General features: G+C 33.1%; 1 protein-coding gene across 2 annotated transcripts; it reads left to right on the forward strand.

Annotated features, from left to right (window-relative positions):
* Positions 1-827: 827 nt before the first annotated feature.
* LOC123882836 (reticulon-like protein B21) lies at positions 828-14,220 on the forward strand. Of its 2 annotated transcripts, XM_045931462.1 has the most exons (9): positions 828-1,801; positions 1,889-1,963; positions 2,051-2,153; positions 2,241-2,315; positions 2,502-2,646; positions 2,855-2,924; positions 3,045-3,110; positions 13,506-13,628; positions 13,757-14,220. In XM_045931462.1, the coding sequence occupies exons 1-9, from the start codon at positions 1,048-1,050 to the stop codon at positions 13,915-13,917; spliced, it is 1,572 nt and encodes a 523-aa protein (XP_045787418.1). In that variant the 5' UTR covers positions 828-1,047; the 3' UTR covers positions 13,918-14,220. The 2 variants fall into 2 exon arrangements, with proteins under 2 accessions (XP_045787418.1, XP_045787419.1); XM_045931463.1 differs by lacking the exons at positions 13,506-13,628; positions 13,757-14,220 and adding an exon at positions 3,306-3,424.
* Positions 14,221-26,931: the final 12,711 nt, after the last annotated feature.

Below are 26,931 nucleotides of genomic sequence, written 5' to 3' on the forward strand. Positions count from 1 at the left end.
TTTACCTGGTCAACCAAAAGTTAGGTTTCATCAGTACTCTGGATTTATCTCTGTCGATGATGTCCAGAAGAGAAAGTTGTTTTATTATTTTGTAGAAGCATTACTGAATCCAGCTTCAGAGCCAATTGTTCTCTAGCTAAGTGGAGGTAAGTTAGTTTGGTATTATTTCTGTTATGCATATGAAATTAATTAATTCATTTTATAAACAAACAAACAAACAAAAATTGATCTGAGTTTTCTTTACATTGTTTTTATTTTGAAGGGCCTGGTTGTTCTTCTGTTGCCCAAAGAGATTTTCAGGAACACAGTCCTTTCAAGCCCACAAGAAACAGTCATTTTAAAATATAATATAATTATTTAATTTATTTATTTTAAGACACAAACACGCACACATGAGTGTACGCACGCATATACGCACACTAAGTGAAAAAAATGGTGTCCCTAAAATTTTGATGCCTTGTGCGGTCGCTCCTCTCGAACCCCTCCAGAACCCTTATGATTATTAGAGAGAAAAAAAAAATTAAAAACTTGCTCAATTTTCCTACACCATATATTTTTTTTTGTTAAAATTAAAAATAAAAAAATATATCTTGTTGCAATTAGAATTTGTTCAAAACTTATTTAGATTTTATACTATATTTTGTTGAATGTGTGAGTGATGACTATATTTAGAAGTTAAATTTAATGAATAAACTATTACATTTTCATATTTTTTAGGTCTCATGATTATTTTTTTTTGAGAATGAGTTATTTTTTTTGAGAAGTTAAAAAATTAACACCCTAATCAATCATTTAACCCCACCAAATTTACCTACCTCGGTCGGTGATGGATGATAATAGAAAAAGAAAAAGGTAAAAGCTAGCAACCAACTATTACTATTACTACTACTGTCTGTTGCTTCCTACTTCATCTTTTTTTCTTTCTTCTTTCTATAAAGGGATCCCACCCACCAACCTCCATTGCTTCAGCTTGAAGCCTCTTATTATCTATCCACTTATCCATTTGACAGTTAAAGTAAAAAAGTAGATAAATTGGTGAAAAGATCGATGGAATTGAATATCATCAGTAAAAGTAAAAGAACAAGTGTGGTTGCTGCAGGGTCAGTCTGGGAAACCAGAATGAAAAACGATCAAGTTAAAGGTGGAATCAAAGTGTTCAAAGCACAAGAACAAAAACTTGAACAAGATGTTGTTGGTGATTCTTCTAGATTCAGAAGAACCTCTTCAAAGAGAAAAACATGTAGTCCAATTCAGTTTTCCAAAGGTAAACCTGATGGAATCAACAACAAGACTCCAATTCGGAACAGAAAAATTGCTGATAAATTTCAGAGAAAGATAAGATCTGATGATGATGATGCAGAGGAATTGATAAAGATTAAATCAGATCCAATCAACAAGAATCCTTCTGAGTCTGTTACTACTACTACTACTACTGATTCAATTGAATTGAGGAAGTTGAATTCCGAGTTGGATCGAGTTCAATTGAATTCAGATGAAGAAGATCATGTTATTAATGACGACGAGATTGAAATTATTGCTATGGAAAATGAGAGCTTTGATGATGATGATGATGATGTGAAGGAAATTACTATTCCAGAAAATAATAATAATAATAATAATGTTGTTTTGAATCAACAAGAAGAAAACAAGAAGGTTGTGAATGAATCAGAACCAAAAAAAATTGTCAATGCACAAATGCGATTTCATCACAAAAATGAAACAAGATCAGTTTCTGTACCTATTGTAGTGAAGAACCAATCTCCTACAATAAGAAGGAACTCAACAATTTACCAAAATTCGAGTAAGGACTTTTCAGTTTCAATCTTTCAATTTTTTTTTTTTATTATTATTATTATTATTATTTGTATAATAATGGTTTGTGTTACAGATTTTAAAGATTCGGGTCCAAAGGAAGAAGAACATATTAGCTTTCCACAAACCCAAAGCAAGTTGCAGAGTCTAGGTGACTCTCTCATCTTTAATTATGTGATATTTGTGTTACAAAATTTCATTCAATTCTTATTTATCATGACTCTTTTTTTTTTTTTAGTGGATTTAATAATGTGGAGAGATGTTTCAAGATCAGCATTTGTGTTTGGTATTGGAACATTCATTATAATCTCATCTTCTTATGCAAGGGATATCAATTTGAGGTTAGAAATCGATCTACACTAAAAAGATTTTATCTTAATTATACAGCTCTATAACTTAAGTTTTTCTGCCCTTTCTTTTTGTTGCAGTCTTATTTCTGCAATCTCCTATTTAGGCCTTGTCTACCTTGCAGTTATCTTCCTCTATAGATCCCTAATTTGCAGGTAATAATAATAATAATAACTTACGCTTTTCCCGATCTCTGCTCGTCTTATGTAGAGACCGTTTATTAATAATAAGTTATTTGCCGTTAAACAAAAAAAAAAAAAAATTAGAGTAGTGGTACATTTGGTGTAATCATGGTGTTACTATATTTTCTTATTTACTGATTCTCTTTTGGGGATCAACAGGGGAGTCATAGATATAGATGACTCAAATTATGTACTAGGAGAAAAAGATGCAATTTGGATGCTGAAATTAGTCCTACCTTATTTGAATGAATTTTTATCAAAACTTAAAGCTCTTTTCTCTGGAGATCCTGGTACCACAATGAAGGTAATTTTTTATATATACTCTAATCTTGGCATTGAAGAACACTTCATTAGTAGCTTAGATAGAAGAACGTACGGATGTAGTCGACACTCTTAAAATCGTACGGTTTATATTTCAACTTCAAATTTTATATTAAATAAAAAATAGTTTTAAGATTCGACTGCATCAATTAGTGACTGCATTTAATCGATTTTTACTGCATCAATTGCAGTTGGCAGTTTTGCTGTTTATTTTGGCTAGATGTGGCAGTTTTATAACAATTTGGAAGATGGCTAAATTCGGTAACTTTTTTTCAAATTGTACTTACTGTATAAGTCTGTTCACTCTGCAAATGGACTTATAATATTTTTTTTGCATTTTACTGACAAAATGCCTGTTGTGTTGTGTTCAACTATCTTCAGGCTTCTTTGGAGTTTTTATCGTACCAAAGATCTGCTCTTCGTATTCAGCACAGTTAACTGCTTATGGTAATTTCCTGAATTTTTTGCAAACATTATTCCCTGTGACTGACTCATACATAATTTTTTTACAATTAATTATTTTAACTATAATTGATTAAAACAAACATCAGTTTGATATAACTTTTATACTTTATTAACTTCTTTGATTCACAAAACAAAAAATATATAGAAAAAAGTTCTTATTACGTCGTTATTAAGAAGGTTACAAACACTTTTTGGAGGAGAAATATGCGTCAAAAAATCTGAAAGAAAAATACCGGGTAAGAATTTATTAAGCTGCAAACATACATACTTACATGCAATATATCCTTAAAACTTATTTAAGGAAAAAATAAAAAATAAAAAATAAAATAAAAAAAAACTCATTAAGTTGTTCTTAAGAAGATTACAAACACTTTTCTTAGACACATTCACATGGAGCAAAATAAAATAAAAAAAAAATAATTAAAGTGATATAAAATTGATGTGACAATTTTATTTTATCTTTTCATAAAAAAAAATTATTATTTTTTAATTTTTTTAATTTATGTGTGCGCGTCTAAAAGTTCTATCCAAATGAAATGAATGTGTGTACGTATCTCGTAGACTAAACGGTGCGGTGCTTTCATGGGCCCACAGTAGCCGATCGTACTGTAGTACGAATTGTGAGACAGACACCCTTGTGTCGGCACAGCATACACTAAATTTTCTATTTTTTTTTGCATTTCCTTAACATTGGAGGCTCTTTTTGGTTAGCAAAATTCTATATTTAAATATGATGATAGTGACTATAATACTATAATGGCTTAAATGTACTTTGGCCTCTTTATTTTCGAGAAAATAAAGTTTTAGCTCTTTAATTTTAAAATTTGACTTTTTAATCATTCAATTTTCATTTTTTTTTTTAATAAAATAGCTTAGTATTATAAAATTGAAAAACTAAAACTTTATTTTTAATTAAGGGTAACTAAAAATTGGAGAAGTTTTCTAAAGTTTTAGTTCTCCAATTATAGTGCGGGGATTAAAAACCTAAGAAAATTTAGTGACTATAAGTATATTTAAATATAGAATTTTGCTAACAAAACTATGGATTTTAAAATTCGGGAATCAAGACTTTATTTCTTTAAAAAATTGGATAACTATAAGTGTTAAGAATAATGGTGATTAGCTAGTATCTTCCATTAGTTAGTTAGAGTTTATATTAGTTTGTTAGAGTTTGTTATTAGGTGGTTAGTTAGTTAACCCCTAAATTGCTCTATATAAGAGCTACCATTGTACGATTTTCACCATCTTTTATCAAATAAGAACCCTTATGATTTTTACTATCTTGAAGAATTTCTAAAGTTTTCTCCATTTTCTCCAAACCATGGAAATCTTAACATGGTATCATCGCCTCGGTTTCGATCACTGAGAACTCGTCCCGCTTCCGCCATTGTACCGGTACCGGAGAATTCCTCCATTGCTCATCATAAAGAAATTTACACCGTACTTTTTGTTCCACCTTCATTTCTAATGGTTCACTCCATTTTTTGTCACTTGTGGAAGAAATCTAAGATGGAGAAGAAATTCTTGCCACTTCCTCCACTGCGAACTTCAATCTATATTCAAGAACCTTCTTGCAATTCAATTTCAGAAGCAGAAGATGAAATTTCAAGTTCCTCAACCTGTGTTCTTGAATCAATTACATCAGACAGCAGTTTCAATTTCAGTTTTGGAAATTTTCATTCTGAAAGCGTTCCAATCAAGTTGATCAAAGCCATTAAACCACAGATTGAAGGATGCGCGATCAAGATTGGGGAAATTGCATGTTCCCTTGCCTCCTTCAACATATCTGAAACTTCATAATCCATGAATACAACAATGAAGGTTAAAGAATTAGAGAAGAAGAAACCTATTGTGAAATTTAGCATTCTTTCAACATTTGTTGAATATTCTTCTGAATTGATCAAGAAATCGATGGAGATCATCCATGAAGTCGATTCCTTTTGCAACAAAATTCGCTCCATCACCTCCTGTGTTAGTCATGCTCTTGAAGATACGGTTCGTTTTAATCTCAATCTTGTTTCGTTATACATGTGCTCCTTGCTTCACCACGTCAACAACACAATTCTCACTGTCGAAACGGTTTTCGATCCCGGCAGTGGAGTTGAACCTCTTTCCGTCGCAACATTTGGTGGTACGATAACCTTGATATCTTCTCTGCTGTTAATTTTTCGTTTGATTATCGTCTTAGCTGTTGAATTTTCCGGTGAATTCACCGTCACTGTTTTTTATCCCGGTGGAAATCGTCTGATGAGTTTGATGCGTTCAATTAGTTTTTTACTGTCACAATCCCTCCAGAAACAACGAAATGCTTCAAGAGAGGGAATCCTTGAATTCCTTATTTGTTTTGGCCCTGGATCGTTTTCTCTCCTGTCTAAGCAAATTCTTATGGTGGATGCTTGTGGCAGTGAAGAGTATGTTAGAGTATTGATTCCGGTGGAAATCGCCGCCGCCGCTCACCGTGAATTCACTAGCGTCGTTCATTGTTACAAAAGGGATGTGAGCAGAAAATTGATGTGGAATCGCAACTGGAAATCTGATTATTTGAAAATGACATCAAAGCACCGCGTTTTGCATAGGTCTGTTGGAAGAGCTTGAAATGATGTCAGAAGCTGTGTTTTGAGCAAAAACACTGCGTTTGAATTTTAAAAGTTTTTTTTGCTTCCAGTTGCTGATGGAGAATTGTTTTGTTCTATTGGGCTTGGGTCTAAAACCTTGCTGAACTGCAGTCTGGGCCTCTCATACTTTCCTACCAGTTCTATGTTTTTTGTTGTTGCTAGTTTACCCTCATTTCTCCATTAGTTACTATAGTATAGTTAATCATTTGTATTTTCATTGTGATTCAAACTCAAATTGGAAAATTTTCCAATGTTGAGTTTGAGGGAGGATGTTAAGAATAATGGTGATTAGCTAGTATCTTCCATTAGTTAATTAGAGTTTATATTAGTTTGTTAGAGTTTGTTATTAGGTGGTTAGTTAGTTAACCCCTAAATTGCTCCATATAAGAGCTACCATTGTACTATTTTCACCATCTTTTATCAAATATGAACCCTTATGATTTTTACTATCTTGAAGACTTTCTAAAGTTTTCTCCATTTTCTCCAAACCATGGAAATCTTAACAAAAAGTGCATTTTAACCTAATATGATTATAAAGAGTTTTAGTTCAAATTATGCAAATTCAGAAGTCGTTGTTTTCAGCCTCAATGTCATAAGTGCAGCGGCGTCTCCAAACTTTTAGAGTCTGTGTGCAAAATATAAAAGTGAACATATAAATTTCTTGTGAACATATAAATTATTCTTGTGAACATATAAATTATCAATATTGAACATAAAAAAAAATAATTATTCTTGTGAACATATAAATTATCAATATTGAACCAATTGAATTAAAACAAATAGGACAAAAAAACATTATCATATTGAAACTAAGAAAATTGGGTCTTTTTATCTGTTACCATTCCTATTTTTTTTTCCTTTAGAAAATTTGGATCCGAGCTTTACAATATTGTAATATAATTAATTTTATACACCCCTTACTTCATAATACTACCATCCTGTAATTTATTTTGGAGGTCTCATTTTTAAAAGGCCCTATGCCACAGCCCATGTTGCACATGGACTTTGGCCGCCATACATACGTGATACAATACGCGGGTCATCGCTGACAATATTAGGGTTAAATTAAAAATTTACAGGGATAAAATATAAACAATAAAAATATACTAAAATAAAATAAAATATTATTATAATTGTAGAGACTAAAATCATCTTCACAAAAAACTTTACATATTATTTGAGTTTATATGAGATTTGAGTTTTTTCTCAATACATTTTCTAGTTTTTTTTTTTAAGGAAAAAATATATTGTGAATGCAAAGATATAGGAAACGTTGCTTATCAAAAGAAAAAACATAAAAAAATATTGGAAATGTTGAGAATCAATTTCTTTACGTGTACCGATGACCTTATTTATCTTAGGACAAAACTTACATGCATTTCCATACATGCATTTCTTACTTTTCCTCTCACAAAGAGGTAGTTTTTTTTATTAAAAAGTAATTTTCTTTTATTTTTTCAAAATGAAAAAACACAAATAACCACCTCTTTGTGAGTGGAAAAGTAAGAAATGCATGTATGGAAATGCATGTAAGTTTTGTCCTTTATCTTATATTATATGGTAGTAATGTTGTAGATCTAGCGGGGCCAATGATGTAAAGATAAATTACTAAACCCTTAATTTAATAATAAGTGATTCATTTGTAAAGAAAAAAATTGTCACGTACCAAAAAAAAAGAAAAAAATTGTCTGAAAATAAGAATGTTTTTTGAAAATATTAAGTTCAAGGGTTTAATAAATTCATTTGAAGAAGAATTGTTTGAAAGAACTTATTTTTTTGAAAGAACCATCTTTAATGGTGGTTCTTATTTTTTTAAGTACTACTAGTAACCGATAGGTATTCTTATTGGAGCAAAATCAAAATTGTAATTAATATGTACTAGTTTTAAAATAAGACTTAGTACCTATATCATTTTATGTTGGACCCATTTATAATGATGTAGAGTTATTGATTAGAAGTGTTATTGGTGAGACTTATTTAAAACTTTTTAAGAATTGTTGGGTTGGAGGGATTGATTACTTATTAGGTACTACTAGTAAAAAGTTATAAATTAGTGATGTGTACACGTGAGCCCAATTAAGTACCAAAAAATGGGGAGCTCCATTGTGATGCTCTTAGAGCATCCACAATGGAGATACTCATTTTTTAGAGCATCACAATGGAGTATTAATGCTTATCGTAGAACCAATACTTATTATGTACTCAAATGAATATTGCTCCAATGGTAGTACCTAATAAGTATCATTAGTACTTAATAGGTACTGCACCATTAGAGATGGTCTTAGTTTAATTTTTTATGAGAACTATTTTTAATTATTGAGTCTCTTTTTTTATGAGAACGAAAGGATTAATAAAAAAAAAAACTTCAAATTGAGATATTTTTTTTTTAGAAAACAAAATTGAGTTCCTTTTTTTATCTTTATGAAACATAATTACTGTCCATCACATGGATTAGCATCTTTGGTTTTCTTTATCCAATGGCACATTTATCTTTCTATACTATCATTGGGTCTCCCATTTTTTGGTCTGAAAATTGGATTTTTATATTCAAAGTGAAATGAGCACAGTTCTTGGATCGTAATAATAATAACATAATGGTCCCCCACATGCTTGGTGGTCCCGATCCCAAAGTCAATAATACTCTTCTTCTTATTTTTTCTTTAGCAAAGTCATCTTCTTTCGTCCCAAAATAATTGTCGCATTTGACCAATGCGCATTTATTGACGCACAATTTTGAAAATTATTACTACTATTAATTTTTTTGACTAATGCACATTTGTTAATACTCCCTCCGGTCGTTTTTATAAAGAATAATTTAAAAAAATTACACGGACCAAAAAAACATATTGTAAATGGTTATCTTCATTTAATCCTCCTAAGAATGTAAATTTATTCCATATATACCCTTATTTAATTACTCTTAATTCAACTGACTTACTTATTTTTAAATTTTCTCTCATAATAAATAGGGGCATAAGTGAAATTAAACATTTAAAAATTAGTCAGAGTTTCTTATAAAAATGACCTATTTTTTTTTTCCCAAAGTGTTTCTTATGAAAAGGACCGGAGGGAGTATTTATTTTTATACATTAGTAAAAAAAATATGGTCAAAGTAGTTTGTATTAATAGTGCACACGATCCATTGTGATAATTATTTTAGGACGGAGGGAGTAATTGTTAAGAATTTAAAAAAGAATAATTTATCTTAAAAAATTTGTATTTTCTTTTTTTGACGAAAAAAATTTGTATTTAATATCTTGAAATATTAAAAATTGACTTTTTTTTTTTATAAAAACTGTAATTTTTTTTAACTTCTTAATAACTACTCTAAAGATACACTCCATGCCTTTTTTTTAGTAGTACTACTTAGTAGACAAATCCTTTCTTTTTTTGTTAACTTTTTTTTATATAAAATTTTGTAGTACTAGTAGAAGTCTAAAACCCATGCCTTGCCTTAGATTAGTTAGGTTAGGCTTTGATACATATATGAACGTAAGACAAGATTTACTGCAGTTCAAAATCCCGTAGTGACGTACATGTTGGTGACTTTTCAATCAAAATTAGACGATTGTGGTTGAAGATGTATATTTTTGAAATTATAAAATAAAAATTGAAATTAAGATTAAATCTTATTTTTTTAAACTGTTTGATCAAAATCAAACGGTAATAAGAAGACCACTAATATCTTAATCTCATGATTGCGGAAAAAAATATGTGAAAGTCAATAATAAATCAATTCCGGACTTATATATCAGTTTTTTCAAATAAATCAATTCAAATGTCCAATGAAAGTCAATTGTGTTGCTATGTAATTTCACTTTTATATGTACTTAAAAATCACTTTACAAAAATAATGCTCTTATAAAGTGACGTACTCATTGATTAATATTGTAGTTGTTCTGATGAACATTCAAGGGGTTATATTATTAATAATGTAAGAATAAAATTTACATAAGTTTTGATTAATGATAGACCGTTGTCCTTTACAATGAATATGCGAAGCTATTTATAGCCTGTGAATTCCTTTCTATCCTTTGATACCTCGCTTCTGCTCCTCTTAGGGTTCTACTAACGAAATAAATGGGTTTCTCCTCGCCCTCTACTTCTTGAACTAACACTGAGCTTAAGGCTCTATCAGAAACTGCTAGATAAAGGTAAAGAATATTGTCTGGTATTGGACGTGTCAGGATTAGAGGTGACGCTATAAATTCCTTCAGCTGCATGAATGCTTCCTCGCATTGAGGAGTCCATGAGAATCTCTCACTTCTCTTTAAAGATGTGAAGAAGTGAAAAGCCTTCTCGCCTGCACACGACAAAAATCTGGACAAAACTGCTATCCTTCCTGTCAATTGTTGGACTTCCTTCACAGAAGAAGGGCTTCTCATATCAATTATAGCTTGACATTTCTCAGGATTCGCCTCTATCCCTCTGTTGGTAAGCATGAAGCCCAAAAATTTTCCTGCTTGCACACCAAAAGAGCATTTTGCAGGGTTCAACCTCATGTTGTATTTCCTAACTGAGTTCAAAATGTCATCCAAGTCTTGGTCGTGCTCGCCCTCCTCCATTGTTTTTACCACCATGTCATCAATATATACTTCCAGATTTTTCCCTATTTGCTCAGCAAAGACTCTGTCCATTAGCCTTTGATATGTCGCCCCTGCGTTCTTTAAACCAAATGGCATGACATTATAGTAATAATTGCAAGTATTGGACATAAAGGTCGTATGCGAAGCGTCTATGGGATTCATTCTGATTTGATTGTATCCAGAATAAGCATCCATGAAACTTAGCATCTTGCACACGAAGGCGCCATCTATTAACCTATCAATGTTAGGCAACGGGTAGGGGTCCTTTGGACACGCCTTGTTCAGATCCGTGAAATCCACACACATTCTCCACTCTCTGTTAGCTTTCTTTACCATGACCACGTTGGCCAACCAAGATGGATACTTTATTTCTACGATGAAACCTACTTCTTTCAACTTTGCTACCTCCTCCGCTATCGCAGCTCGCCTGGTTTAATGCTGGGTGATATTGACAACTTATGCGTGATAACGCTTTCATCTATCCCTGACATGTCAGAGGGTTTCCATGCAAAAAGATCAACGTTCTTTTTCAGGATTTTCATTATATTTTCCCTTTCTGTGTGCGACAAAGCCGTTCCCAAATTTGTTGTTTGGTGAGGCTCTTCGCCAATCTGCACCTGCTCTAACTCCTCAATGGGGCTTACTCTCTTGTCCTGAAATTCCTCCCAGGGATCCATGTCTGCAATTTCTATCACATTTATGATGCCCTGTCTCGGGGTTTGCTTTTGTTGAGGCGTAGACCCTGAATTGGAAGTTCTATGCCTTATCTTCAAACTGGATTCGTAACATCGTTTGGCTAATAACTGATCACCTCTAACAATCCCCACTCCCCCATTATCTAGGGGACACTTCATCGAAAGATACAACGTTGACACGACGACGCCTAAAACATTGAATGTTGGCCTCCCAATGATGATCTTATAAGAGGTGAATGGGGTTTTGACCACTAAATAACGGACCTTGATGGTCTTGGCATTATCTTTATCTCCGAAAGTTGTGAGTAGTGAAGCATATCCCATCACATCCACTTGTTCTCTAGAAAATCCAACCAAAGTTCCCATATATTGTTGTAACTGTTCCTCTGCTAATTGCATGGCCTTAAAGGTTTCCCAATACATGATGTCCGCAGAACTGCCGAAATCTATTAGGACCCTTTTTCACATCACAGTTTAGGATATGGACTTGTATGAATAGAAGGTCATCATCATGTGGCGCAATTCCTTGACTGTCCTCTGCTGTGAAAGACAAATCAGGAATAGATGGGAAAGGTGGGTGCCTGATGAGGTATGTTTCGGAAATGGCGCGTCGAACTTATCGCTTCCTAGCATAATTAGACTCGCCTCCACGGAGACTCTCGCTTTGGGAGGCTCCTCTCTGCCCTGAGGTGAATCCCACTATTCTCCCCTAGGAACTTTGGGCACAACGACTCGTCCTTACGTTGCATCCTCAATAAACTTTCTTAAGTGTCCGCTTTTAATTAATTCCTCAATAAGATCTCTTAGCCGGAGCCACTTCTATGTCGTGTGTCCTTTACAACGATGATATGCGCACCAAGAATCGCCGTCAGATCCCATCAAAGTGCCCTTCTCTCTAGTAGGAGGAAGGTTGGCTAATCCGGCAGCGAGAATTTCTTTCAATACATGCACTTTGGTTTTGTTCAAAGGCGTGTACTCCCTGAATGTGGGATAGTCTTTGACTTCGCGCCTTGGTGGTTGGTAATAAGGCTTTCCCTGGCGTCTTTGCCATGACGCCTCTTGTTGGCCCCCATACATTTGTCGTTGATGGTCAGGAGCCTTTCCATGACGGTTAACATATTCCTTTTCCTTGGCATAGCTCTGTCTTTTCTCTGCGTTACTTTCTTCTCCCTTGATGTAGCATTCTGCTATTTTGTTAATTTCTTGCATTGAAGACGCAGGCTTTTGGGCCAGGGATTCGTTAAAGTGTCCTGCCCTCAGCCCATTATGGAAAGCTTCTATGAAAATTTCTTGGTTAGGATTCGAAACCTTTATGGCGACTTCGCTAAATCTTGCCAAGTAATCACACAATGACTATACGTGGCTTTGGCGAATTGAAAAGAGGCTGGTTGATGTGACTTTCACGTGTTTTGATCCAGCAAATTGATGGATGAATTTCTTGTAGAAGTCAACATAACTTTCAATAGAATTTTTTGGAAGATTCATGTCCCAGCGCAACGCTGCGTCCTTGAACGTTCCAGACAATAACTTGCACTTTAAATGCTCTGGGGCATTTATTATGGCAGTTTGCGTGCCTACTGCCATTAGGTGTTCTAATGGGTCTGTTTTTCCATCGAAAGAAGGAAGGTGAGGGACCTTGATACCTTCTAGGACTTGAGTGTCTCATAGGTGTTGTGCTAGAGGTTGAGAGTCAACAACACCTTCTTCCTCTTCGGAAGCTCTTTTTGCTCTCTCACACTCTTCCGCTCTCTCTGCCTCAATGGCCGCCATTTGGGACTGCAAACGTCAAATCTCTAGGACGGCAACTTGCAAGGTTGTGGCGTTAGAGCTATCATGATTATTATGATCTCCAGCCATGTGAAGATGTTCGTCCTTTCGTCTAGGTTGATGTGGTAGGCTGGGAAAAACGTTTTACCTCAGCCCCATGGTGGGCGCCAAAATGTTATGGTGAACACTCAAGGGGAGTTATATTATTAATTAATAATGTAAGAATAAAATTACATAAGTTTTGATTAATGATAGACCGTTGTCCTTTACAATGAATATGCGAAGCTATTTATAGCCTGTGAATTCCTTCTTCTCCAAGTTTGATTTCCTAATTCTTCGGCCACCACCGTCTTCTCCGGCGAGCTCCCGTGAAAATAGGGGTGGTTATTCTTTCCTTCGTCCCCAAGCTATGGAAGGTCATTGGGGTGATGATTTCTTCCATGTGAAGCTAAGCAGTTGAGAGTCTTGGAGGAGAATATATTTTGGCGCGACACATCCTCTTGAATCGTTAGCGCCACGTGACTTTATTTCGCCCTCTTGTCTTTCGAGTTTTATGGATTACCTTTGATTGGGTTTTTGCAATCTTGGATTTATTGGGCCTAGTTAATTTCCTTTTAGTCCATTGCCCAGTCCAGTAGTCATCAAAAGAAAAACTCATTAATTATTGTGATAAATCTAATAAATATTACTTTGAATTTAATTGATGTGATGAAGCAAATTTTTGGATTCGTCGATTTCGAGATGCATGGGATTCATGCACTCACAAGAAAGCCGTGGCTCTTGGCATCTTCGGTCTTGTATGGAATTTGTCATCGGTTGTTGCTCGCATTTGGGCTGGTAATAAATTCTTTTATTATTTGATTTGCATGATATTATATGTATTGATAATCTTAGTTTGAAGATACAATACATATATGTATACTAGTAGTGATTAATGTATGGTATGGTGTTATGTTAAAATGCAGTGTTCGTGCTATTTGTGGCATTTAGATACTATCAACAACACTATATGGTGAGGGATGAATGGATAGAAGTAGAAGAAGAAACATGGGAAGAAGCAGCTGATGTTGGACAGAAACAACCCAACTTGATTAATGCTACCAATAAAGTAAAGAAAGGATTCTAATTAAAATGGATATATATTGGTCACACACACACACACATTTGGTATTTGAGTTTTGACATTTCCTTTTGTTTTTAATTACTCTTTTCTTTCCAAGTTTCATATTAATGTGTCCTTTTCTATATATGAATATATATATATGCATAGATATAGTTCTCATGTTGTAAATTTTGTTTAGTTAACAAACAAATTAATCCATCAGGGTTCAATAGCAATAGGGAATAATATATAGCTTGGACGCTTAATTATGTTCTGTAATTAACATTCAGTTATCGTATAGTATAGTATAGTAATTTGTTTTCATTATGGCACTAAGGCAATATTTGTGAACAAAATAATTAGTGGTGTAGATGGGCTGGATTGGGTTGAGTTTGACCAAACACTACAAGAAAACATCAATTTATTGACGGATTCAATAAACATTTATCGGCGGTTTAAGCCCTTTATAAATTTCTGGCAGCCTAAGCCGCCAATAAATGAGAAAAACCCTCAAAACAATAAATTTATTTTTTTTTGAATTAACTTGTAACTTAGTGGCGGTCTAAGCCGCCTTAAATTTAGTGGCGGCCTAAACCGGCTGTATTTATGCTGGCATGCTAACATACTGACGGCTCAAACCGTCAAAAGCAAAAAAGAACAGTAAACAAAAAAACAAATTATTATTTTCTCTTGTGAGTTGTGTTGTGATAGAATAGAAGATCCACGTGACTTGTGTACTAGTAATACCAATACCAAAGCATATCTCTCATTTCTGGATTTGGGTTCACTGCAGTCATGAATTTAGTGACCGCAGTGCAGTCGGCTACGTCCAGTCCGTCTGCTCAAGATCAGACAGTCCAAAGTTTAAGATCAATTTTATAATTAAAATCTGATCTTAAATCTGAGCCGTCTGATCTTGATCGGACGGTCCAGATTTAGTGACTGCAGTGCAGTCAACTGCACAGAATCCAAATCCCTCATTTCTCTCTCAAAATCAAAACATAATCTCATTTCTCTCTCAAAAACTGAAGCTCTCATGTCTCTCTGCAGTCTCCTCTCAAACCTTTTCACTTTCCAAATCCACGCACCACCACCAAATCCACACCGCCCTAACCCCTCCAAATCCACACCACCACCACCACTCCACCTTACTTACTTCCTCTTTTTTCACCTTATTCACCATTACATCATTTTTTGGAGTAGTTTGCAATCACCACAAGTCCATCTATGATATGTGTTTTTAGATTTACGTTTTTAGATCTATGTTTTTTTAGATCTGAGTAGTGAGTATCATATTCGTTTTCGTTGAGCTCCCTCTAACATATGATATTGTTGTGTCTCTTTATGTTTGGATCCAAACTCCAACATGTGATATTTGTTTTCCTAAAGCCAAAGTATGTGATATTCGTTTTACTAACGCCAAAGTTTAGATATGGAAGTTATAATTAAACTTTGGATCTCTTCATTTGCAACAATGGTTGAAATTGCTCTTGGCCTTTCTCTGTGACCACTCTTCCATCTTCCATCAAATAATAATAATAATAATAATAATAATAATAATAATAATAATAATAATAATAATAATAATAATAATAATAATAATAATAATAATAATAATAATAATAATAACCAATCGATGCAAAAAGGCAGAAAAATGGTACTTTTTTTTAATTTGCAGTAGAAACATAAACTGACGGTTTAGACCGCCAATAAGTCTCAAAAAGTTGATATACTAAAATCCGAACCATATGGAGTACTTCGGATTGGGTCGAGTAAATTAACCACTCACTTTAGTATTGGGCCGGGTTGGGTAAACCCACTTATTTTTGGGTTACCCAAATTTTTTATTTTATTTTTTTAATATTAAATACTAAATGACGAATCATCATATTTTTTTCATAAAAATAACTCAATCTTTTTGATTTCTTAAAAAATAGTGTAACATATTTTGAGTATATTCTTAGAATCATAATATCATCATATTTTTTCTTCTTCATAAAAACAACCTATTTCACTATTATCAAAAAATGATATGTTTTAGCACTACTACTTTTAAATGACAAAAATAAGTTGTAGAGTGAAGACTCGAAGGAGATGATCAGAGAATTGTTAAAATTTTGATGTATGGAATGCATTTGCCGTTTGGAATAAATACACATCCAACTTGTCTTGGAAATTAGAGTATTGAATCTATGACATTTCCCTTTTAATGCTCAAATTGCAAAAGAAAAATTTTGTTATCTACATTTAAATTATTTTAAAAAATCATATCATTACAAATTTATAGTATCAGTGGGTTTTTTGGGTTGGATTCGATTTTTCCCAAAACCTATTTTTTTTTTTAATGGGATTTTTCATTTTGAAATTCATACCCACCCAATAATCCGGCCCAACCCACATTTTTGGGTTGGATTGGGTGGATTTGATCGGATCGACCGAATTTGCCCAATCCATGTATACCCTTAAAAATAATAGAAGACGATGTCACTTCTTGGTTTGTAGAGAAGCCGAGTTCAAAAAATTTAATAACGAATTGCTCAAAGTTCAAAAACTCACAAGGCTATCACAAATGATGAACGATCTAGTATAAAGTCAGCTTATCACACTGCGAAAGCAAAGAAGTTATCCTTTATCATGACATACAACTCTAGGCCTAGAACAATGAAATTACTCACAATTGCATGCATGCAAATTTTTTATTTTTTTTATATATTTTTTTCTTTATAAAAACTAAAACTAAAAGGTTTTTCACACACACTTAAATCAAACATTGTCCTCAATGCAAACAACGAGTATAAAATAAGAGTAAGGAAAGAACACACCCGAGGGGTCAATGTGCAATTGTAGCTCCCATGTCTAGTGATTTCGGTGGCGTCCTTTCGGCATTACAAACACATGAAATAGGAAAACGTAAATAGCAAGTGAATTGAACTTGAATATTAGTAAAAAATTTGGTGGCTTAGGAGGAATAACCAACTTATATGGTAAACATGCAATAACAAAAGTAGGGAAATCAGTAAATGCACATTTAGTTTGTGAGACAGATAAAATAAGTGGAAGAGATGCATGAAATTATGTTCTTCAAGAGACAGATGTGTTACACGTTGTTTGGGACAATTGTTCTTTTTGTATGATGTCTAAGACAACGTGTATAACAATTATGATGCATGAATAAATAGTGAAAGCAAGTAAAGGACACAAGTAATTGTTAACCTAGTCCGGTGAAACTAAACCTACTTTGGGGGATATCAATCTAGGAAAGGAAGACCACTACTCTGAATTAATATTTAGTCTTACAACGAACAACAAAGTCTATTGTTGCTTATGACTTTTCTTAATCCTAGTGCACCTTCTACATAAAGGTTCACTCCCCTAATCCGAGTAATCATAACTCTTTTATCACGAAGATATGCTGAATTAACTTAATTCAACATTACCTATAGCTTTAAACTTATAGAGTGAGGTCACCCTTGTGCAACTGCACAAGTAATCGCTTGTGAGTGATCACAAGTCCTTTGACTCGTAACTAGTTCTAATCTAGAGATTCTTTAATTTTTGCTCGTACTGAATATGTTGGGTTGAGTCTTTTTTTTATAGTTGATGCAACTCGTGAGATTTGCTTGAGTTTGAGTTACATCATGATAGGATTCTAGTTTTAAAATAAACTTTGTTTTAAACTAACTTTATAAGATAAAGATTCAAATAAATCTTTTCCTTAGTTATGAATTTGTGCGTAAAAAAAAAAGTTAGTTATGAATTCCAATCATATCTAACACATAAGTTTGTTAACAAACTTCTGTAACAAATCTTTAATCAACAGACAATTTTTAATTTGTGCTTTGTAACAGATAATATAGAGATTCACGCGCGCTCATAAGATAAGATAATGTCTTCTGCTTGTACAAGATTTCTTACTCAAGCTGGGGAGTAAACAACCACTTTCGTCCCTGAAAGTGTCACTCGATGTCATAGTAGTCTTTGAATCAACAAATAAAATTTTATAGTCCTTGATTCGTACTTCCGTTAGTCAAAATGGTACAAAACGTTAAATCGATGTTAACTCTGATGATGTGTCCTTTTTCTACCACATCATATGCTTATTGGGGTGTCCACATGGCGGCGGACTAAAATGATCATTTTAGAGAATGGATTAACATTCTCAAATCTTCTATGAACAAGTCAAAAAACTCAAATTTTCATCTTCTTTAACTTTCACCAAGTATCATACCCATCTGATAAATCATTCTGAAAACGTGGTAGCAACTTCCATTATAGATTGTTTTTTTTTTCTTTTTTTTCTTTCTTCTTTCAAACCATTAAAGATTGCTCCGAACACCCAAAAGCAGAGGAAACAAGGAAAAGCAATTGTGCTAGCATAAAAAAAATCCAGAACAAAAAAGCAATTTTTTTCAAACCCCACATTTGAAAAATTCAATCTTTTCGCATTTTTCTTAGATTTCACCCAACACACTACAAATTAGTGTAAAACTCTTCAAAATAATTTTCTTTTTATGGGATTTACAACATAAAAGTAAACCCAAAAATACAAACACCACAAACACTACAATCCTAATTCCTCTTTTGACCAAAAATAAACTCATATCCATCACATTTTTTTACATCCCTCTCTGTCTCTCGATCCACCTCCACTCTCACATCCACCATAAAAGCTTGCCGTCGGTAGCGTTCCAGGAACAGGAGAACCAACACACACCACCGCATCTGCAAGCTTCTCAACCCACCATCTTTAAATTACATAATCTCCATTGTACACCTCAACACCTCATCTGTTTCGCTCATCTCCGACCTCGCCTAGCCGCCACCATCAACCACATCACTACATCAGATTCAAAGATCCTTCATATTTCCCATTTATTTGTTAGTAAACTCTATTTCTAGGGTTTTCGTGAAAAATATGAATTTGGGTTTTTTTTTTTTTAATGCAACCATTTATTTGTCTACTTATGTTGCTGCTTATTTAAACTATTAGCTTTTCTATTTCGAAAAAAATTTACATACTTTTAAAATAAGCTTATTATTTTTGCACTGCTAGTTTATTAGTATTCATTCATCCTTTTTTTTTTTGTTAGTGTATTAAGCTATTAGAAGTTTCATTTTGTTTAAGATAATGAGATGACTGTGTTGTCATTCAATAACTATTCTGCACATGTGGTCCCATTTGGTAAATTGTAAAATTTCAATAATGACCTTGCATTTGATAGTAATGTTTGGGGATTGACTTAGATACTTGATTTCTTATCTCACTCATGGTTGTGGGCTGTTGTTAATATAATATATAAATATATGACTAATGTTTTATGACTTAAATTACATGTTGAGAGTGAAATTAACAACTTACTATTGAGGGATGTGGCGGTGAGTTTGTGGTTACTCTCTTCCTATTTAATTTAGCGAGTTGTACTACCGAAATAGAAATTAATTTAGAGAGATTCTCTCGTTCCCCCACTCTGGTGGATTAGAGAAATTCTTTGGTTCTTAACTTAAGCGCTTATTTGAATGTAGCTGGTTGTGAACTTGAGTTTTTGAAATAAAACTTTTGATTAGCATATCTTAGAATGAGGTAATGTTATATATCTACTTTCATTGTAAATGGTCACATAAGTTGATGTGTCTTGTTAAATTTATAGGGTGATATTTCCTTTGATATTTTAAAAAGGAAATACAAATTGCATTTTTTGAGACTGACTTCAACGATATTGCTCTGTGGAAAGTAGAGAGATTTTGAAACATCATTGGCTATTCTTGATTCTCAAACGTCACTCAGTCCCTCACCGGCGATCTCATGAGGTTTTGAGTGGTTAAGGATGTGCGAGAGTGTTTGGGAGTATGAGATGTGATGTGAGAAATTTTTGTGTTTTTGGAGATATGAAAAGTAATGATGGTAGCGTGTGGTAGATGAGGGATTGTGGAGAGAAGATTATGGAAGGTTTTGGTATGATTCCCTAAAATATTGTGCACCACTAAATGGAGAGAGAACGAAATAACTGTTGCACGCCACCTTTTCAATAATTGCTATAAATCCTCATGCAAACAAATTCCTAATTTTCCCCTCAAAAGTTCAAACTGATTTGCATCAAGAGCTTTTGAGAAAATATCTGCTAACTGCTCATTTGTAGTAACATGCTTTAGTTCCACACAATTTTCTTCCACTAGATCTCTGATGAAGTGATGCCTAATGTCAATATGCTTAGTCCTTGAGTGTTGAACAAGATTTTTTGAAATGTTTATTGCACTCAGATTGTTACAATATAATGTCATGACATCTTGCTCAACATTATATTCCTTCAGCATTTGCTTCATCCACAACAGTTGAGAACAATTGTCCCTGCAGCTATGTATTCAGCCTCAGCAGTAGATAGAGACACACAATTTTGTTTCTTGCTGAACCATGAAATAAGATTGTCACCCAGAAAGAAACAACCTCCAGATGTACTTTTCCTATCATCAGCACTTCCTGTCCAATCAGCATCACAATACCCTACCAAGGTAGAGTTTTTAGTCTGTGAGTACAAAATTTCATAGTCACTGGTGCCATTAACATACTTCAAGATCCTTTTAACTTGTACATGGTGGCTCATCTTTGGTTTGGCCTGATATCTTGCACAAACACTGATAGCAAAAGTGATGTCAGATCTACTTGTTGTGAGATACAAAAGACTACCGATCATGCTTCTGTACAAACTTTGATCAACATCAATGCCTTTCTCATCCTTAGTTAGCTTCAAATGAGTGGCAGTTGGTGTTCTTTTATGAGCTGCATTATCCATTCCAAATTTTTTGACCATATTCTTTGCATACTTGCTTTGAGAAACAAATATGGTATCTTCCATCTATTTGACTTGCAGACCAAGGTAGTAGGTTAATTCACCTGCATTTGTTGGACAAAATGTTGCACCATTTCTTCATACATTCCCCCAAACACTATGTCATCAACATAGATTTGAGCAATCACCAGCTTTCCTTTATTCTCTTTAACAAACAGAGTTTTGTCATTACCATCCTTTCTGTAGCCTTGACTAACAAGAAAATTTGTCAATCTTTCATACCATGCCCTTGGAGCCTGCTTCAGCCCATATAAAGCTTTCTTTAATTTGTAGACATGATCAGGATGGGCATGATCTATGAATCCTTTTGGTTGCTCCACATAAACTTCCTCATGTAAGTACCCATTTAGAAAGGCACTCTTAACATCCATTTGATATAGCTTGAATTTAAGAATGCATGCTATACAAAGAAGTAGCCTTATAGATTCCAATATTGCGACTGGAACAAATGTTTCATCAAAGTCAAGTGCTTCCACTTGAGTATATCCTTGAGCTACTATTCTAGCTTTCTTCCTTGTAACAACACCATTTTCATCAGATTTGTTCTTGAACACCCATTTTGTGCCAATGACATTAACATAATTTGGTCTTGGAACAAGATCCCACACATCACTTCTCCTGAATTGGGTCAATTCATCTTGCATGGCTTCTATCCAAAACTCATCAGTGAGGACTTCCTTCACATTTTTAGATTCAATTTTGGACACAAAGCAAGAGTTTGTAACAACTTCATTTGATCTTCTAGTAGCAATCCCTGATTAGGATTTCCAATGATGAGATCTTTGGGATGATTCCTCTGTATCCTTATTGATGGAACTTTGTTGACTGGACCAGATGTAGGATCAGTAGTTTCATCATCTGAATCTGATTCAGCTTCTGCTGCAGTAGCATCTGATGTTGGCAAAGATGTTGCAACATCTTCTTCATCATCTGAAGTCTTGGCAGATGTTGAATCATCTATCACAACATTGATAGATTCAACAATGACCTTGGTTCTTATGTTATAAACTCTATACGCTCTGCTATTTGTTGAATACTCGAGAAATATCCCTTCTTCACTTTTAGGATCCATCTTCCTTCTGTGTTCTCTGTCAGTTGAGATGTAACACTTACTTCCAAACACATGAAAATGTTTGACAGTAGATTTTCTTCCTTTCCACAGTTCATATAATGTAGTGGAGGTTCTAGTTCTGAGAGTAACACGGTTGTGAATGTAACAAGCTGTGTGCATAGCTTTAGCCCAAAAATGGTATGGAAGATGTTTAGCATGTAACATTACTCTGGATGATTCTTGAATAGTTCTATTCTTCCTTTCTACCACACCATTTTGTTGAGGTGTGATTAGAGATGATAATCCATGTTTGATCCCTTCAGAGACACAAAATTCAAGAAAGCTTGCATTTTCAAACTCCTTTCCTGATCACTTCTTATTCTTACAATGACAGTGTTTTTCTCTCTTTGAAGTTGTAGACATAGTTCTTTGAATGCCTGAAAACTGTCTGAATTTTCTTTCAGAAACTCAATCCATGTGAACCTTGAGAAGTCATCTACCATGACAAAAGCATATCTTTTTCCTCCAAGACTTTCCACTTGTGTTGGACCCATTAGAGTCATGTGTAACAATTCTAAAACTCTTGTGGTGGTAAGATGTTGTAACTTTGGATGCGACATCTTTGTTTGCTTACCAATTTGACATTCACCACAAATACTTCCTTCCTCAATTTTGAGTTTGGGAAGACCTCTGATTGCTTCCTCAGCTATAGCTTTCTTCATGCCTTTCAGATGTAAATGGCCAAGTTTTTGATGCCATAATTTTACCTCATCTTCTTTGCCGATCAAACAAGTGGACAAGTTGTTTTCTTCTTGTGGAACCCAGAGATATCAATTATCCTTAGATCTTACACCCTTCATCAAAAGATCACCTTCATCATTTGTAACTAGGCATTCAGATTTTGTGAAGTTTACCTTCATGCCTTGATCACAAAGTTGACTGATACTGATTAGATTTGCTTTGAGTCCTTTTACTAGAAAAAATTGTCTAGGTTTGGTAAACCATTGTTTGACAGCTTACCAATTCCTTTAATTTCTCATTTGGCTCCATCTCCAAATATTACAAAACTTGTAGCATATGACTTTAAGTTTTCAAGATATTTTTCAACTCCTGTCATATGTTTAGAACAACCACTATAAAAGTACCAAACCTCCCTTGAAGAAGCTCTTAAGGATGTATGAGCTATCAAGCTTGTAATCTTCTTCTTTTCTCTCCACTCTGCTTTTGTTTCAACATCAAAGGGAGCAGGAGTGTAGATTGCTTGATGAAATCTTCTAGGATATCCGTATCTATCTATAATTGTAAAGCAAATTTTTTTTGCTGATGTGGCAGCCTAACAAAGCTTCTCTTTTTTCTTTTTTTCTAAGCTTAAGTTGATGCTTATATGTCATCTCTCATACTATTATGATGATGATGTGTCATCTTTAAAATAAATAAAAAAGAATAAATATGGCTAATGATATCAACTTAATGGAAAGAATACATAAGGTCAAGAGTTATCTTGCATCGAATCTTCTTTATTTACGAAAATAATTACTACCTATTTGTTTTCTTACTTTCTAAACTCTCTCATATAATAATACATACATATAATACATCAACCTTTCAATTATATTAATCAGTAACCGCCACTAACTCTTCCTTTTCCATCAATTAATTGGTAACAACAATTTGTTATTACAATTGCATTTGCATTTCTACTTAAATGGACATCCTCTTTATACAATTGCATTTGCATGATGCCGAAATAGGAGGGTTTTGTTTAAAGGTAATTAGCTCTTACATAAAAATGTATTTTTATTTCATTATTTATTATTTATTTTACTTTAACATTGTACCATAGATCTTTGGATTTAATTGTCAATCATTTGTTTTACTTCTTATTTTGTGATCCGGTGCATTCTGATATTTAACACCTTGATGTTTTTGTTATCTTAGGAAGGAGTACTCCGTTGAAATTTTATCTACCTTTGTCAATCGCATTACTTTTACTCTTTGGCAAGGTGAAAAAATGTTTGTTTATTTATTATAATATTTATATGAATATTCTCTAAGTATTTGCTTCTTCTTTTGCTACCATGGTACTTATAAGATATTCTCTATTTGCTTCTTCTTTTGCTACCATGGTACTTATATTGATCTTTCATGTTTTTAAAAAATGCCAAGATTTTACATTTGTTTCATGAATTGTAAACTTGAGTATGCATATATAAAAATTGTGCTTAGTTAAAAAATTTGTTCTATTTTAGGTTGAGTTGCTACCAGTCTCATGAATTGTACATTTTTAGTCTTTATTTGTTGAGATGTCTGTACCAACTGACAGATCAATTTTTTTTTACAAAAATTGCCTTCTTTTACAGATTATCTATTTCATCAAGTTTTAATAATGGGAATTTTAATTTTAATTTCTATTGATCATATGAGTTCACGCATGCTTGAATTTTTATTTGGGTGAGAAGGTTACGAGATTCACACTTTAATCATTAACGCAACATTGTTGTTGCTGAACGTGTAGCAGTTACGCTATCTGATACATAATTTAAGACGAACTGAACCAAATGATGAAAAAGATAAAAAATCACCAAAGATAAAATACATTTCAACAAGATTTTTATTCAAACCTTTCTGATGGACAAGACAGACATATCAAGCATATTTATCTCTATAAGAGATCCTAAGATATAAAAATCATATGAATTTACCAATTCGATCAACAAAAAATGAAAAATTCTTGCATATAATTGCAACATTAAGATAAAATATGATATATCTCTCAAAACTTATGCAATTGTTTTCATTATTTTGATGATCACCAATTACAGCCATTGCCAATGAAAAGTCAAGTATAATTGTAGAATGATATATTGCTTAGTTTTATATACATTAGACCCCTTTTGTAGTTATTATTATTTTTCTTATCTGCAAAATATATTTTTTTACAAAAAATTTGTTATCTCATTATGTGTCTTGATCTTTTATAGATTTAACATGTGAGACTATTACGGTGCACATTATGTGTGCTAATGTATATATGATTTGTACCTTTGACTTCATATAAGAGAATGATCATGAGGTATATCTCAATTTATATGTAAAGGAAGTGCTTCAAAAAAAAATGTAAAGGAAGGTTTTCCCTTCAAAATCATGAGGTATATGTCTATTTATAACTTAATTATTTATAAAAACTCAAATTTGAGTGGTCGATTGATTATGAGAGTTTGGTTGTTGAATAGGTCTCGAGGTATGGTCTGGCTTGAATGACCATTGTATTTATTATAGTAGCATTTTATTATTGATGGTACAACTTAACCTATAAATATATTATTTTATTTGAGCTTGATTTCATCCCTACAATACAAAAATACACCATTGTATGGATTGTCGTAACATTCTATCGCTTGGAACAGTAAACAAGGCCGGTCTACGGTGTTGCAAGTGAGGTAGTAGCATTGAGCTTGGTATTTTTGTGTTGTTTAACATTATAATAGACAAATTAGGGTATAAAAAGCCTCTAATTCTTTTGTTAGTTTTTAAAGGATCTCTTTCAAATTTCACTAACCTGCATAAAAAGCTTCAAATTTTTACAGATTTTTTTTTTCGGTGAGGGATTTTTACAGTTTTTTACTAATGAGTTTTAATCTATCTCGAAAGTTTATAAACGAACTATTTATTCTTTTGAAGTACATATCTAATATAAAATAGGAATAAATATATTTTTAGTCTTTCTAAATACACCAACTTTCATTTTTAGATTTAATAGAAAATACCGATCAAGTTTATGTCTTGATTAAACACCACAAAAAAATTTCATCATAATTTTTTTTTTCCTTTTTGACTTGATCATAAAAAAGTATTTTTAATATACATACCTATCTTTGATAATTTTGTTTGAAGTTGAACTTAGGAGAAACTTATTAACCGCTTAGCAAACTCATTAGTTAGCAGATTAATTGGGTCCATTAAATACAATGGACATTATGAATTTTATAAGTCTATTATTTATCAATATTATAAATCTATTATTAATTTTTAAAAAATTTAATATCATATTATTTTATTCAATAACCAAATTATAAAATAAAAAATTTAATCAAACCCGTGCATCGCATCCAAACTTTTATATGGTTGGCAGCTTATGAGCACATCCTTACCAATTTTTGTAGAAGCAAATGTTGGAGAGATGATGAGACTACAAATCATGTGCTTCGTGTCATCTTTGCTACTCAGGTATGACTTCATCCAATTTTATCGTTTATTTTTTACCTTTTATTCCAGGAACTGGATATTTAATAACATCAATAAGCACATTATTGAAGCTAATATTGTGAGGTGGAAGACAACTTTCATGACCACTTGCTAGTTTTTATGGAAGTGGAAAAACAAATCTATCTTTGAAGATGGATGAAAGACTATTTTAAGAAGATTGGTGTGTGTGTTGTTTTTCACGCTGAACTATGGAGAATGTCTTTAGGCTTGGATATAACTTGAAGGAGTGCATTCCACAACTCATTGTGCAAAGTGATTCTAAAATTCTGATTAATATCATTATCGATAACTACAAGTTCAGTGGAGTGGTTCCCACTTTGGTGCAGCGTATTCGAAACCTTTTGAATTTAGATTGGCGTGTTCAATTTTGTCATACTTGGAGGAAGGACAATCGTTGTGTTGATTGACTTGCTCACTTTAGCCTCTTTGTAGATTCGCTAGTTTGTGCTAGAATGAAAACTCCTCCTAGTGAGCTCCATAAAATTGATTTTTGACGATATTTCTGGGGTTTGTATGCTTAGAAATGTAACAAGTGTTTAATAAGAGAATTTGCGAAGTTGAAGTCCATTAATTTTTTTTTCCTGTGTTAACTCTCCGAGGCCCCAGTAATCTGAAGTTCGACCGCGAGATAAATAAAATCCGACAAAAAATTGTTCTACCTAACAATCGAACTCGAGTTCTCCCAAACGATTTGTATTTTAGTTTTTTTTTTTTTTTTTTTTTTGTATTTTAGTTGTGGTCCATTAATTTGTTGTAAGAATATTACAATGTTTTATCAATTATTAATGTTTTCATCATCATAAATATAAAAAACATTTATTTTTGGTAGAAAATAAAAAAATATTTAATGACTTGGAATAATATAAATTTGAACGT

The sequence above is a fragment of the Trifolium pratense genome, linkage group LG5 (genome assembly GCF_020283565.1).
Source record: "Trifolium pratense cultivar HEN17-A07 linkage group LG5, ARS_RC_1.1, whole genome shotgun sequence".
Classification (NCBI taxonomy): domain Eukaryota; kingdom Viridiplantae; phylum Streptophyta; class Magnoliopsida; order Fabales; family Fabaceae; genus Trifolium; species Trifolium pratense.